This window comes from Lepisma saccharinum, chromosome 5 (genome assembly GCF_977018435.1).
Source record: "Lepisma saccharinum chromosome 5, izLepSacc3.1, whole genome shotgun sequence".
NCBI classification, from domain to species: domain Eukaryota; kingdom Metazoa; phylum Arthropoda; class Insecta; order Zygentoma; family Lepismatidae; genus Lepisma; species Lepisma saccharinum.
This window is the reverse complement of record NC_139233.1, coordinates 17810925-17828014: the sequence shown is the minus strand read 5'-3', so window position 1 is coordinate 17828014 and position 17090 is coordinate 17810925. Positions and strand designations below refer to the sequence as shown.

The window sequence follows — 17090 nt, the reverse complement described above, 5'->3', positions numbered from 1 at the left end:
ACGTCCCCCCAATTTTTAAGTCAGCAAGGAATAGCAATTTGGGGTCACACAAATGAAGCATCAAATATTCATCAGTTGCTGCTGCTTAGAGCAGAAGATGCTATTGAGTTGAAATCTTGGCTGCAGCGAACTACATATAAGTAGGTTTCTCACGATATATTGAATGAAATTGTATCTTTATCATCCAGCGATGTACAGCAAAATATTGTGAAATCTATTAAGGCGGCACAATATTTTTGTCTCATTGTGGATGAGACTTCCGACATATCAGTGAAGGAACAAATATCCATATGCTTCTGATTTGTCGATGAAAATCTGCAAGTTGAAGAAGTGTTTATGGACTTCTATGAAGTAGCTTCAACAAGTTCTAGGACATTGTTTGAAGTCGTCCAGGATGTCATAAGACGTTTATCTCTCGACATAAAATACTGTCGTGGTCAATGTTATGATGGCACGAGTAATGTCAGTGGACATTTAACAGGAGTACAAAGTAGGATTACTCAGTTGGAGCTGAGAGCTATATTTGTTCATTGTTCGGTGCATAATTTGAATTTGGTAGTGCAAGATTCAATGCAAGGTATCAGTTATGTGCGAGACTTTCTGGTGATTCTTCGTGAATTAATATCATTTGTAAGACATTTGCCAAAGAGGTAGTGATCCTCATACGTATCAAACGCCGGAGGAAATGTTCAGACAAATATTTTTTTGAAATAATTGATGTGGCTGTGGATTCGCTAAATCGTAGATTTGAAACAAACGTTTTGGAACTTATTTCACAACTTGAAGCTTTTGCTATCGGTCAAATTGGTGCTGATCGAATTCTGCAGTTCTGTGGGACAGACTTTGATAAACACAGGCTAACATTGCACAGGGACATGTTTCTAGATGTGTGCAGAACAAACAAAGAAAAAGTGGCCAACTTGTTAGACATTACAAATATTTTAAGTAGAGAAAACAGTGGTCCCATGCGTGAAATGCTCACAGAATTTGTGAAGTTTGTGCGGGTGATTTTAACTATACCTGTTACTTCTTGTACCTCTGAGCGGTCATTTTCAGCACTTAGACGATTGAAAACGTTTTTGCGGTCAACAATGACCCAAAAAAGCTTGAATGATTTGGCAATTTTGCATGTTCATAAAGAAATGACTAAAAATATTGACATTACCAAAATTACAAACAAATTCATAAGTGCAAATGACGTAAGAAGGAATGTGTTATATATTGAAAGTTAACATGTCATGATTATTATTAATTGGTACATAAAGTTAGTCATTTTGTAGTTTCTGTTCACAACAAAATCCTTGCATAGTTCTTTCTGCAATACAATTCAAATTCTTTGCATTTATGAAGATTTTTTCATTTTTATTTCTATGAATGTGGTATTTTCTTTTATTTACGTGTTGATAATAGCATTGCCTCTTGCAACCATTGTGCATGTAAGTTGTTTAAAGTATACAATACTTGATAATTACAGATCTAACCGCCATTGATATGCACCCACAGAAATTTTGGAAAGTCGGTGTGTGTGTATATATATATATATATATATATCCTTTATGATCTCACTACAATGAAATATTAGCATTAGTGCAATTTTCATATAATTGAGGTTCTACTGTATCTTGGATAATGAATACTTACTACTTTATCGGATTTTCTTTGACTGGCAGTTTGAACAAAAACTGTTCTCGTCCCATATGGAAGTGGATCTGGAGATGGTGCTTCATCTAGAGTCTGTGCAGAAAAGATTTTTTTCTTAAAAAAAACATAGGAATCTCTAAAATTATGTATATACAGGGTGACTATTCTAGGATCATGATAAAATTCAAATATATTTCAAAAAATTTAAAGGCTACAAGCAAGCAGATGTTTTCTCTATTTCAACCTTATGTATTACTGCCTCTCACTATCCACACACACACACACACCCAAATGCATTAACAATATAAAAGGTCCATGCGATTCCAATGTATTAAGAAAATCAATTAAATTGAACAGTATATATATATATATATATATATATATATATATATATATATATATATATATTTAAAATTTGTAATTTAAGGTGCGAACTTTACATTTGCCATTTCACATACTCAGACTCTATCTACATCTACAAACACAAGTCACAAATGTTATGGGATATACAAATCTGAGAAAAATTGTTAATTATAAGAATTTCAAACTTAAATTTATCTAAGAAACCTAAAGATATCCTATCTTGCAATAATCTTCAGTCTGTCATACAGGTTGTTCTGCAAAAGGAACTAACTAAGTAAACGGATTGAGAGAATTATGTCTTATTTTCCATACAACTTTAGTTTCCTTCTTTGATCAAAGTAAAAGCTAAACTGTGAAAAACTTGCCTCAGGGTATTTGATTGATTGACATGGCTTTTTAAGTCCACTTTATGCACAGTAAGGCTACTCGGAACTGGACCTACAGTTTAAAGAGGGATCCGAAACACAATGTGCCTCCACAAGGTATCGAACCTGGGACCCCTTGATTACAAGGCGACGATGCTACCACTGCACCATCAGGGAGGCTCTCAGGGCATTTGGAAATACAAAGTATGTATAAATTAGATGTTAATTGGATTAATAAAAGTTGCAATTTGTACGTCTACAGAGAAAAATTCATGCAGAATTCACACGTAATTCCTGGAGCCAATAAGTCATGCAGAATTCCTGGAATTCAAGGAATTCCCCATGAGTAGCCACCTTGATATAGTATCTATAAAAGATAAAACAACCTCTCTTGTTTAATGCATATCACTAGGAGATTCCAATGGGTTTTGCTTTGAAAATGAAATTTTATTTACACATGTCCTTTAGAAAACCAGGGTAAAGAAATTATAACTATAGAAGTACAAAAAATAAGGCAGAATTTTGAACTTAGTTACAGGAGACACAGAAATATATGTACATACATAAACTGATACGCCTATCTCAGCTGATGGAATAGAATACCAATTAATTTGTTCCTTCCCTAAAATAAATACTATGTACACTTTGGAAATTAATAAACACCTTGCATAATAAGGTACTTACTGTTGCATTGGATTCTCCTAATTTAACTGTTTGAACAAAAACTGATGTCTTTCCATTTGGTAGTAGGTTTGAAGATTTATCATCTAGGACCTATGAGATAAAATTTATGAGAAGGAAACAAGTACCATTGGAACCCTGGAGAAAACAGCCATTAAGAATGAATGAATCCAATAAAAAATATAAAAAATACTGATAAAAAGTTAATATAATAATGTGATAACATAATATAAAACAAAGCATTTAATGTTTAACTAGACTTGTGTAATCACTTCCTTTAAAAAAAATTAATAAAAGACATACAAATTATTATACCTTTTGACATCTGTGGAAAATATACTACAGTGTGACCCTTAAGTACCATTCCACAGGACAAAATGATTCAAAATTCTCTATGTCTATTACAACTTATGCATTTCTGGAGCCTCCAGTATAATGTGAAAGTTTGGGTGAACGCTAACAAGGCAGAATCACTATAGATTTTTCAGCAATCTCATGGATAGGCTCAAGATTTTTTTTTTTTTAACATTTGTACATATCTGTTGGATGTAGCTTTAGAGGAAGAAGTGCATTAGCCCTTAGTTCGCCGCCGTAACACATATGTTACAAAAAAAGTATGTCCCTTGTAGCCGCTGTAACACATATGTTACAAACAGCTTTAGATACAATTATCAAGGGTTTGCCACACTTATATTTGTATATTGAGGTTGAAACACTGACAGTTCATTCGGAACATGTTTTGCAATCGTGTTTCGAAAATTCCAAATCCCCCCCCCTCCTTGTCACGTGTTTGGGCTCACCCAAACACGTGTTCGCTCGTCAGTTGACAGACACAATAAATGCTTGGTATTTACGGTGCTGTTTTCCTCCAAGCTTCCAACGCTGTGATTTAGTACTGATAAGGCAGGCACGTATCCAGAGGGGGGCCTTAGGGGGCTCGAGCCCCCCCCCCCCGAAAGTTTTAGGTTTACACTAGATAAAATGAGGTTTTTGGTTTCTTGTGGTGTGAAATAAAATAATGTCACAATAATTTAAGGAGAGAAATAATTATCAAGGCAAGACGGAGAATTTCCGTAACCCTGTTATTGATAATAGCACGTATCCAAGATGGGGCACAGGGGGCTCGACCCTCTCCCCAGGAAATTATTCAGTTTACGTTAGATAAAATTAGGTTTTTGGCTTCTTGAATAATGTGAAAATAATTTAAGGAGAGAAATAATTATCGAGGCAAGACTGAGAATGTTTTATACCTCTGTTATTGTTAATAGCACGTATTCAAGGTGGGGATGAGGTGGCTCGAGCCCCCCTCCTCAGAAAATTTTTCAATTTACACTAGATAAAATTAGACTTTTGGCGTCTTGAATAATGTCAAGATAATAAATTTATAAATCTGAGAGAAATAATTATCGACACAAAACCCTATTATTGTCAATAGCACGTATCCAAGGTGGGAATCAGGAGGCTCGAGCCCCCCTTCAGGAAATGTTTCTGTTTAAAATAGATAAAATTAGGATTTTGGCTTTTTGAATAATGTGACGATGATTTAAGGAGATAGAAAATTATCGAGGCAAGACGGAGAATGTTCTATAACCCTGTTGTTGATAATATTGTACGTAAACGTTTCTTGCGCTTCCGGTGTTGTCGCAGCGCACTTGAGCACTATGTAGAGAATTGTCAGCATTTGGAAGCTGCACAACAAAGGTAGCGCCACACGTAGGGTGATTTGTTGTAATTTCTAATCTCTTGTAGGCGGGAGAGGGTACGTTCTTGAATGAGAAAAGGAGTCAACTACTGCCAATATTAAAGAATCGTTTTATCTGCGGAACGTTCTAGAATATAATGAGAATATGAATACGCGAATTCAATTTTTCGGTTCATCTCTACAAAGAATCGGTTAATGAAATTTCAGAGGTAAGTGCGACAATTCATACAGTCGATTAGTGATCAGTCAGTGTCCTCTGGTTGCTTTATAAGATATAGTGATTCGAAAATGAAGACATTGACGACAGTAGAACTTGCGGGGCCTCAATGTAGTGCTCGTTCGGGTTGAGGGCCGAAGAGATCAAGACGCGCCTCTCTCTCTCTCTCTCGTGAATATTTCACCAGAACCGGATGTTGGAGTGGTTTAATAAAACAGAAATAACCTGCATAGATCAACTGAAAATCAAAGTTTTGAGTGATGATTTAGTTTTGCCAGAACTACATTTCGTATATGCAGTCCGAGAATTTCGTGGTATAAAGAAATACTTTTGTTTAAGCCTACTGGGCTTAAAATACATTCAAACACTTAACTAGCATACAGAGACAGCCTAAAATTTTATGAATGTCGAGAAGAGAAAGCAAGAAGATTTTGCATATGTAGACATTTCAGGTGGAAATTGCAGGTTCTACCAGGACCCGAATCAGGGCTCTACCAACTGAGCCACCTAGCCATCCTTGACTTCAACCGATTTTTCATTAAAATGTCTACATAATATATGTCCTGTGTATATCAAATCGTGGTGCCTGTATAATGAACAAGCACGGGTTACGCATATTATTTTTGGTGGTCAGTCCTGATTTTGCCATTTTTTTCCTGTCTTTGACGTTCTTCTTGTTCTTCTTTTTTTAAAAAAGGAATACTGGGTCAAATGGGATTATGACCTCACCAACCCTCCCTTGGGCACATCACTGGAGGTAAATGAATAAGCATTTGATGATAGTGGGAGACGACACATTAGATGTGATGGGAACGGAAGGGTTTTCATTGTGCATTAATTATTTCGTGACCCAGCTGTATTCGAGAAGATTTCCTTTGTTTCGTGCCGATATATGACAAGACAGCGGAAGCTGTGACAGGCATTTTTGAACACTTGTGAGTACTATGGCCTGAATCTGAACAATTTGGTGGGTTTCGGCTTTTATAAGAGCTGCAAGCATGGGAGGACAAGACATGTTAGTGGTGTTCAGGCTCGAATCAGAGATACATATTCGAGAGCTGTCTGCGTTCAGTTCGCAGCCCACAATTTGAATCTCGCGTTGTCGAGTGGATTGTCCATCCCGTGCATGTGTAACAGCTTCGTAAAAACACTCAAATACACCATAGATGTTTTTATGCCTGATGAGAAGAAATGGACAAACCCACATACTGAGATGGTTCCGGCACACAATATTAATGCATGGAAACAGAGGAGTCGAGTGGTAAAAAAATGTTCCGATTTCACGTTCTGATTAAAATGATAGCCTTACAGTGGCAACGATTTAAGGGATAGTTGCTCCCCATTTTTTTGCCTCAACATTATGGGGCCTATTAATGTTAAGCCTTGTCTACCAAGAGAAAGTAAACTTTCCTTGCACCGCCCTCTGCCCCCCCCCCCCCCTCCTGTTTGGAACCCAATTGCCACCACTGGTCTTAAACATACAATTGTGAGGTTCTTAATATACCCCTTTAAAAAATCGTGTTCAGCCCCCCCCCGAAAGGAATTCCTGGATACGTGCCTGTGATAAGGCACACATTTTTCTTTGTTTGGACCTGTTGATCCAGCTGAAGTAGTGGTGGGGGGTAGGGCAAGGAGAGAGGGGATTGGATGAGGTTTGGTGTTGTTGCCTCTATGTTAGAAATGCAATGAAGCTTGACGATAGCCAGAGGCCAGAAGCATGAGTCTAAAGCATGTGTCTATCCAGAAGTATAGACAAAATAAACGATTGCAAAGGCTCCCTTCCCTCCTCTGTTAGGACTAACAAACGCCTCACCATAAACACTTCGTATCATATAACAGCTCATCGATTTCCCTAACACACAATCGTTTCCTTCCGGACATATTTCCACAAAGAGCCGAGTCAAAAGGGAGAAATAGATTCACAGTAGCTACACAAGATGCAAGTGCGAACGAAAAAAGCAAAAGTTCGGGTTTTCTCCCCAAAGTAGCTGGAGAAGAGGGGGCAAACTCCATATTTTTATTATTTTTTCATTGAAATTTGGGGGATGCAACCCCCGCCCGTAACCCCCCCCCCACGGTTGGGGCATCCAAATTTTACATGGTTGCATGCACTGATGTTCTGCCCGCAAAACAAAAGTTATCCGAAGTAGATTGGTCCCATAGTGTCAGTTATAACAATTTTATGAATAATATGCAAATTGGCTAAAATTCGCTGGAGTTTTACGTTTTGCCTTATTATTCAAATTGTATTGCACCCACGATCATGAATCAAGTTTCATTCTGTTGCGGAAGGTCCATTCTTTGAAAAAAAAAAAAACCAAAAGTTCCGGTTTTCTCCCCAAAGTAGCTGGAGAAGAGGGGGCTAACTTCACATTTTTATGTTTTTTTTCATTGAAATTCGGGGGATGCAGCCCCTGCCCGTAAACCCCCCCGCGGTTGGGGCATCCAAATTTTACATGGTTGCATGCACCGATGTATTGCCTGCAAAACAAAAGTTATCTGAAGTAGATTGGTCCCATAGTGCCAGAGTTATTACGATTTTTCTCCATTATGTATACAAATTCAAATTTCCCGCTCAAAGCCTCGGCGACACTGGGCTTACTTTCGTCAGACCGAGCGGCGTACTAAGGGTTAGGAACAGATCTGAGAAATGTTGATTGATTTACTTTATTTTGCTTTGCTCTATCTACCACTTTTGGCTAATTTGCGAAGATGGGAATGAGTGATGATATGATGAAATTGATGAATGAACACTCACAAACATCCATGCCCAACGTTGGATTCGAACCCAGGACCTCTGGCATCATAACATGATGTGTTAACCACTCTGCCACAGTGGCCAGCAATCTGAGAAATGTGACAGTTCATTTTATTTTGCATCATCTTTTATTCATCATTCAGAGAAGCTGTCATCAAATCAACGAAAATGCAAACAATAGAAATTACATGGAACTTTGTCACCCTGCACGTTAGAAAGTAATCTTGGTTTTGATAAACAAACTACACAATGGTAGACTTTAGAAATCGAAAAGTTGTGATTCATGTAAGACAATTCATCTTAAGTAATGAGTAGTTTCAAGTAATGCAGAAACTTTTCTGAATTTCCAATAATAGACCAGTACTGAGGCAGATCAATAAAAAGGAGAAAAGATCTGTAAAAACTGCAATAACAATGATGAATGATATCTGTGATTGTGTGTTAAAGGGATACAGGTCAACTACTTCAAGTAGCTCCTACAGTACAGCACCATGCATTGTCACAGAGTTGACTGCCATGAACATCATCGAATGGCTTCAAGTATAGTCCAGCACACAACTTCAAGGAGTGATTGGTTTTCTGAATACAAAGGAAAGAAACCCAGACACCTGAATCAAAACAGGCATGCATGACATGGAAATACACATTATCTTTATCACCACTCCTAACACTTATGTTTGACTGTTTTCGAACTTCTATCTATCAGTTGTTCAAAATGGTGGATCTCAACCCCTGTAATATACAAATCTTGGTATCATTCATTGTTATTGCAGCTTTTATGGACCTTGCTACTTAATCTATTGTCCTCCTTACAGAATAAAGACCAAAATGGTTAATATTTTACCCAATCACGTTCATATTAAGGAATTACAGGAATTCCTGATCAGAAAACACACTGAATAGTAAGTACTTACTGTTTCATCAGATTCTCCTAATGTGACAGTTTGAACATAAACTGATGTCTTCCCCTGTGGATTTGAAGGTAGCATATCATATTCAATCTGCATAATAATAGAAATGAGAAAATTTACACCTTACCTACTATTGGAACTATGAAGGGTATGTATCACAACTATACATTAGGAATGAATCTACTTAATTTTGAAAATATAAGCTTTCATATACCAATTATAATAACTTATAAGATTCTGAATAGAGAACCACATGATATAAAATTGTGAACTTTCAGTGCTCAACAAGAATGACATTTGTATAATTAGAAAGTAAAATGCCAAGAAAAATAAATTCTTATTCTTTTAATTCAAGAAAACAAGTTACATTTGAAATGATATCTTATGAAATTAATTAATCATCTTGCTGAAAACAAAACTACACACTGTTGGATTTATAAATCAACACATTCTGATAAATGCAACAAAAGGAATCGCACACAGTAAGTACTTTATGAAGTAACTAAGAAATTGAAGTAAGTCTTGAAGCTTTCCTGATGATGAATGATGAATAGATTCTCTCAGGCTATCGACCAGGTGAGTTCTGGAAGGATTTCCAAGCTTTTGAGAGCTAATGTCTTCAGGGTAGAAGTGCAGTGCTGAGCGCCAACCCAGTTGATATATATTTGGAAATGGAGGTTCCCAGCAAAGTTGATGGATCAATCGGGAGCCATTTCTATTGCATCTGCGAAGAAAGCAGAACCTCAATCACGACATGGAGCTTGAACTGCACCCAGCTTGGCTAACGATATAGTCAACCAGCAGCATGGATGCAGTAGACAGAGATCCTAATTAGTCCACCATCTTCACTGGGAACTTCCATATCAAAAAACATAATATACCAAGTTGACACTCAGCACTGCACTTCTATCCTGAAGATGAGTGACGTTAGCTCCCAAAACCTTGGAAATTTTTGCAGAACTCAACTGGTAAATAGCCCAAGAGAATCTATTCAACTAAAAAAAAATTCTGATGCTGGAATTTAATGAAACTGAAAAATAAATATATGAGTATATCTGTAAAAATTGGTACAAATCAAAATTGAATAATTTTACGTTTATATATTCACAATTGTTTCTCATATCATAGAATATTCACAGAAATGAATTTTTTAATAATTTATTTTTTCTGATATATTGCATTGGTATTTTTCAAAAAACAATTAACCAATAAGCTGATATACCAATATATTTTCACTCAATATTAAGGCAATAACATTTTAATACTTTTTTAAAATAAATAAGCAAGCAATTTATAGGTGTGTTTCATGTGAAATCAGGATTCACACAGCTGCAATGCTTTCAGCCAATTGTATTTCTTGTTTGCAAGGAAATATCCACCATGTATCCATTCATTACATCTCCACCAACTGCGCTCTTGTTTTAAATTACAAACGTCTGTGTTAATATCTCATGCCTGCCCACTTGAATTCTGTGTGCTTACAAAAACTGGTATCAATCATGGTTGTTCGAAGCCACAATGCAACAGTTTGTGATGAAGGTGAAACACAGCTATAGAAAATTGCTTACATGGATAGATCAGACAAGGAATCATTGTAAAATGTTTCAACTGTATAACTTGAACAATTTACCAATGACTTATCAAACAGTTATTCTATGCTACACCATGTGGATAGTTTATGCTCACTGTAACCATGTTTCAGGCCTAATTAAAATAATGCTATCTCCTCCCTGGAGTAGGCAAATCTGCTGAATGCCAAAGCCAGTTAGGAAAGAGTCATTGTTTGTTACATTTGGCTGCACCTATAAAGAATAAACATTAACTTCTTATACCTCCAAAACCGTAAGCTACAAAGGTAATGTTTTTATTCTTGATTTTTTAAAATATTAATTCCATGCTTTCATTGCCACAAACACTGCCCAGTGTCATTTTCTTAAAAATAGTTTAAGATTCATACAAACATAACAAACCTACGAGTTAAACTCAGGATGCCACACCATTTCTCTAAGTACTGAACTTCACATGTTCCATTTTTCTGTTTAGACTCTGGCAGCACAGTGGTTGGATCATTGGAACAGCATGCCAAAGACCCAACTTCAAGTACTAGTCAATCCTGTATATTTTGCTACATTTCTATGATGAAGCATACAGGGATTTTACCTTTTTTCACATTATATATATATCACTTCTTTCTGATCTCAGTACAATGAAATATTAGCGTTTGTTCAATTTTCATATAATTGATTTTCTATTGTGTCTTGGATAATGAATACTTACTACTTTATCGGATTTTCTTTGACTGGCAGTTTGAACAAAAACTGTTCTCGTCCCATATGGTAGCGTATCTGGAGATGGTGCTTCATCTAAAGCCTGTGCAGAAAAACATTTTATTTTTTTCTTTTAAAAAAATATAGGAACCTCTAAAATGATGAATGATCCTATTCTAGGATCATGATAAAATTCAAGTATAATTCCCATTCGCTAAGCCAACGTTCAAAAAATTCAAGGCTACAAACAAGCAGATGTTTTCTCTATTTCAACCTTACGTATTACTGCCTCTCACTATCCACACACACACACACACATATATACACACAAATGCATTATCAATATAAAGAGTCTATGTGTTTCAATGTATTAAAAAATACAATTCTATTTTACAGCATATATATTTAAAATATGTAATTTAAGGTGTGGAATTTACATTTGCCATTTCACATATTCAGACTCGGTCTACATCTACAAACACAAGTCACAAATGTTATGGGATATACAAATCTGAGAAAAATTGTTAATTATAAGAATTTCAAACTTAAATTTACCTAAGAAACCTAAAGATATCCTATCTTGCAATAATCTTCAGTCTGCACAAGGAACTAACTAAGTAAATGGATTGAGAGAATTATGTCTTATTTTCCATACAACTTTAGTTTCCTTCTTTGATCAAAGTAAAAGCTAAACTGTGAAAAACTTGCCTCAGGGCATTTGATTGATTGACATGGCTTTTTAAGTCCACTTTATGCACAGTAAGGCTACTCGGGACTGGACCTACAGTTTAAAGTGGGATCGAAACCACTATGTGCCTCCACAAGGTATCGAACCCAGGACCCCTTGATTACAAGGCGACGACACTACCACTGCGCCATCGGGGAGGCCCCCAGGGCATTTCGAAATATGTATAAATTAGATGTGATTTGGATTAATAAAAGTTGCAATTTTTTACGTCTACAGAGAAAAATTCATGCAGAATTCACACAATTCCCAGGACCAATAAGTCATACAGAATTCGTAGAATGCAAGGAATTCCCAGCAAGTAGCCACCTTGAGTTAGGATCACCAGAGTTAGGTGGTAGAGCAGCCCAAGGCTGAATCTCGCTCTGTAGTAAATAAGAAGACTTTCCTATTCTATTGTATCTATGAAAGATAAAACAACCTCTCTTGTTTAATGCATATCACTAGAAGATTCCAATGGGTTTTGCTTTGAAAATGAAATTTTATTTACACATGTCCTTTAGAAAACCAGGGTAAAGAAATTATAACTATAGAAGTACAAAAAATAAGGCAGAATTTTGAACTTAGTTACAGGAGACACAGAAATATATGTACATACATAAACTGATACGCCTATCTCAGCTGATGGAATAGAATACCAATTAATTTGTTCCTTCCCTAAAATAAATACTATGTACACTTTGGAAATTAATAAACACCTTGCATAATAAGGTACTTACTGTTGCATTGGATTCTCCTAATTTAACTGTTTGAACAAAAACTGATGTCTTTCCATTTGGTAGTAGGTTTGAAGATTTATCATCTAGGACCTATGAGATAAAATTTATGAGAAGGAAACAAGTACCATTGGAACCCTGGAGAAAACAGCCATTCAGAATGAATGAATCCAATAAAAAATATAAAAAAATACTGATAAAAAGTTAATATAATAATGTGATAAGATAATATAAAACAAAGTATTTAATGTTTAACTAGACTTGTGTAATCACTTCCTTTAAAAAAAAATACAAATACAAATGAGACATACAAATTATTATACCTTTTCACATCTGTGGAAAATATACTACTAAAGCACCATTTCACAGGACAAAATGATTAGAAATTCTCTATGTCTATTAGAACTTATGCATTTCTGAGCCTCCAGTATAATGTGAAAGTTTGGGTGAACGCTAACAAGGCAGAATCACTATAGATTTTTCAGCAATCTCATGGATAGGCTCAAGATTTTTTTTTTTTTAATCTTTATATATATCTGTTGGATGTAACTTCAGATGAAGAAGTGCATTAGGAACAGATCTGAGAAATGTTGATTGATTAATTTGCTTCATTTTACTTCGATTTTTGTGAAACTTTTGGATAATTTGCAAAGATGGGAATGAGTGGTGATATGATGAAATTGATGAATGAACACTCACAAGCATCCATGCCCAGCCTGGGATTGGAACCCAGTACCACTGGCGTCGTAGTGCAATGTTCTAACCACTCCACCACGGGGGCCGCCGATCTGAGTAATGTGACCGTCCACTTTATTTTGCATCATCCCTTATCCATCATTCACAGAAACTCTCATCAACTCAACAAAAATGCACACAATAGAAATTACACGGAATTTTGTCACCCTGCATGTTAAAAAGTACTCTTGCTTTTGAAAAACAAACTACACAATGGTAGCCTTTAGAAATCAAAAAGTTATGATTTATCATGAGTAATTTCAAGCAATGCAGAACCTTTTCTGAATTTCCAATAAAGGACCAGTGCTGGGGCAGATCAATAGCAAAAAAAAAAAAAAAAAAAAGGCCCGTAAAAACTGCAATAATAATGATGATTGATATCTGCGTTTGTGTGTTAAAGGAGTAGAGGTCTATTACTTCAAGTAGCTCATACAGTGCAGCACCATGCATTGTCACAGAGTTGACTGCCATGAACAAAATCGAATGGCTCCAAGTATAGTTCTGCACACAACTTCAAGGGGTGATTGGTTTTCTGAATACAAAGGAAAGAAAACCAGACAGCTGAATCAAAACAGGCATGCATGACATGGAAATACCCATTATCTTTATCACCACTCCTAACACTTATGTTTGACTGTTTTCGAACTTCTATCTATCAGTTGTTCAAAATGGTGGATCTCAATCCCCGTAATATACAAATCTTCATATCATTCATTGTTATTGCAGCTTTTATGGGCCTTGCTACTTAATCTATTGTCCTCCTTACAGAATAAAGACCAAAATGGTTAATATTTTACCCAATCACGTTCATATTAAGGAATTACAGGAATTCCTGATCAGAAAACACACTGTATAGTAAGTACTTACTGCTTCATCAGATTCTCCTAATGTGACAGTTTGAACATAAACTGATGTCTTCCCCTGTGGATTTGAAGATAACAAATCATATTGGATCTACATAATAAAAGAAATGAGAAAATTTACACCTTACCTACTATTGGAACTATGAAGGGTATGTATCGCAACTATACATTAGGAATGAATGTACTTAATTTTGAAAAGATAAATTTATAAGATTCTGAATAGAGAACCAACATGATATAAAATTGTGAACTTTCAGTGCTCAACATGAATGACATTTGTTTAATTAGAAAGTAAAATGCCAAGAAAAATAAATTCTTATTCTTTTAATTCAAGAAAACAAGTTACATTTGAAATGATATCTTATGAAATTAATTAATCATCTTGCTGAAAACAAAACTACACACTGTTGGATTTATAAATCAACACATTCTGATAAATGCAACAAAAGGAATCGCACACAGTAAGTACTTTATGAAGTAACTAAGAAATTGAAGTAAGTCTTGAAGCTTTCCTGATGATGAATGATGAATAGATTCTCTCAGGCTATCGACCAGGTGAGTTCTGGAAGGATTTCCAAGCTTTTGAGAGCTAATGTCTTCAGGGTAGAAGTGCAGTGCTGAGCGCCAACCCAGTTGATATATATTTGGAAATGGAGGTTCCCAGCAAAGTTGATGGATCAATCGGGAGCCATTTCTATTGCATCTGCGAAGAAAGCAGAACCTCAATCACGACATGGAGCTTGAACTGCACCCAGCTTGGCTAACGATATAGTCAACCAGCAGCATGGATGCAGTAGACAGAGATCCTAATTAGTCCACCATCTTCACTGGGAACTTCTATATCAAAAAACATAATATACCAGGTTGACACTCAGCACTGCACTTCTACCCTGAAGATGAGAGTGACGTAAGCTCCCAAACCCATGGAAATTCTTCCAGAACTCAACTGGTAAATAGCCCAAGAGAATCTATTCAACTAAAAAATTGTTCTGATGCTGGAATTTAATGAAACTAAAAAATAAATGTATGTGTATATCCGTAAAGATTGGTACAAATCAAAATTGAATAATTTTACGTTTATTATATACAATTGTTTCTCATATCATAGAATAATCACAGAAATTATATTTTTTTAATAATTTCTATTAGCTGGATATATTGCATTGGTAAATTACAAAAAACAATTAACCAATAAGCTGATATACCAATTTATTTTCACTCAATATTAAAGCAATACATTTTCTTCCCCCCTAACATTTGAATACTTTTTTTAAAATAAATAAGCAAGCAATTTATAGGTGTGTTTCATGTGAAATCAGGATTCACACAGCTGCCATGCTTGCGACCAATTTTATTTATTGTTTGCAAGGAAATATCCACCACGTATCCATTCATTACATCTGCACCAACTGGGCCCTTGTTTTAAATCAGAAACGTCTGTGTTAATATCTCATGCCTGCCCACTTGAATTCTGTGTGCTTACAAGAACTGTCCCCAATCATGGTTGTTCGAAACCACAATGCACCGGTTTGTGATGAAGGTGAAACACAGCTATATAAAATGGCTTACATAGATAGATCAGACAAGGAATCAGCGTAAAATGTTTCAACAGTACAACTTGAACAATTTACTAATGTCTTATCAAACAGTTATTCTATGAGTTGAGCGTTTTCTACTCCCATTCTCAACACACACACTTGCATAGCATGCTTTATATTCTGGGAATGTATAAATACAAACTCCCTGTGTAATAAGTACTTACTGCTGCATCGCATTCTCCAAATTCAACAGTTTGAACAGAAACTGCTTTATTTTCATGTGGATTTGAAGATAGACCATCATCTTGAACCTGTATGATAAAATGAATAAAGTACTCAACATATAACATCCACTGAAACTATTCTTAAGAAGATTTTAATCATGTTTAAATTTCTCAACAATAGTGTGCTGAACTAGGGATGAGGAAATTTTTGCAGAACATTATTGTGTTTCTTTCTATTAATTTACTGTTCTTACCAGCAAGTTAATACATTCATCGATGAATCATTTCAGGACTAATGACAACATCAATATTAATTATCTTTAAATTACGAACATCCAATGAAGGAAGTGTGCGTTCTCTTATGCATAATTACACAATGCAAGCAATACATACATACAAGAAGTATTATTGTGTCAATAAACTATTAGCTTAAGTAAAAAATAAATATTTTGATTCATTGCCCTCAAAATATTAATGAAGTTGATTTCCAAAATACCTCATTCTGGAGCTATTCTGAAAGGCTAAATATTTTAAAGTGTAGGTATTGGTAGACAATTGATAAGGTTATTCTAAAAACATTCTTAATTGACCATTTTTCTGTTTAATTTAATTTATTAAGGGAACTTTGTAATTGGTTTAGAAATTAAACATCTTCCTGTGTTTCTTGTACCATAATTACAAGCTCATCAAATCTACCATACTAATGAAAGTAACAATATTATTGACATGTATGTAACAAGAGATGCCTAGATTTAAGTTGTTTTTTTATTTTAAACATGTCCAGATTTATTATTAATAATAAATTTTTAGTTTATTTTTAAAGTTAGTTGCATAATGTTTAAAGCGTGTACAAATGTTATACTATTTGATTGTCTTTCAAATTATTGATAATTATACTATTATCATTATTTTAATTAAGCATAATACACATTAAAAAAATGGAAAGTTAACTTTTAATATGGATGAAACACATTAACCAATTGTGACACTTGGGTAAACAGTGTCAACAAATAGTGTTGGTATACGAGGGTCACTATTTATATTTTGAGCCTTGGCAACACTGATTGAAGTTAGGTGCGATTTGACGTTTGCACGGAATCGTCTGGCATTATTGACCATAACATACTTCAAATGTTTTGTCAATAGCTTCATTTGTGTTGTTTATGTTGCCTTGGAGATTGCGCGACAACAATAAAATGGAATTAACTCGTGAACATTTTCGTGCGATGATTTTTTTATGATTTTCGACTTGGATTATCAAGACAAGAGTGCATCGATCAACTTATTTCCACATTTGGCGATGAAGCCCCATCCTTTGCCACTGTGAAACGCTGGAATAACGAATTTAATCGTGGCCGCCATTC

At 35.3% G+C, this 17090-nt stretch overlaps 1 protein-coding gene across 5 annotated transcripts in view; it reads right to left on the bottom strand.

Moving 5' to 3' along the window:
• The window catches only part of LOC145988237 (uncharacterized), a 139083-nt gene that overhangs the window by 100769 nt on the left and 21224 nt on the right, over positions 1–17090 (bottom strand). For 3 of the 5 annotated variants that reach the window (XM_083123086.1, XM_083123088.1, XM_083123089.1), the window contains exons 7-13: positions 15727–15813; positions 13969–14055; positions 12370–12459; positions 10916–11008; positions 8642–8728; positions 3054–3143; positions 1642–1734 (exon numbers count right to left, since the gene is read on the bottom strand). In XM_083123086.1, coding sequence (XP_082979212.1) covers positions 1642–1734; positions 3054–3143; positions 8642–8728; positions 10916–11008; positions 12370–12459; positions 13969–14055; positions 15727–15813 — 627 coding nt within the window. The remainder of the gene's footprint in view (positions 1–1641; positions 1735–3053; positions 3144–8641; positions 8729–10915; positions 11009–12369; positions 12460–13968; positions 14056–15726; positions 15814–17090) is intronic. The other 2 variants (XM_083123087.1, XM_083123090.1) reach the window with 2 other exon arrangements.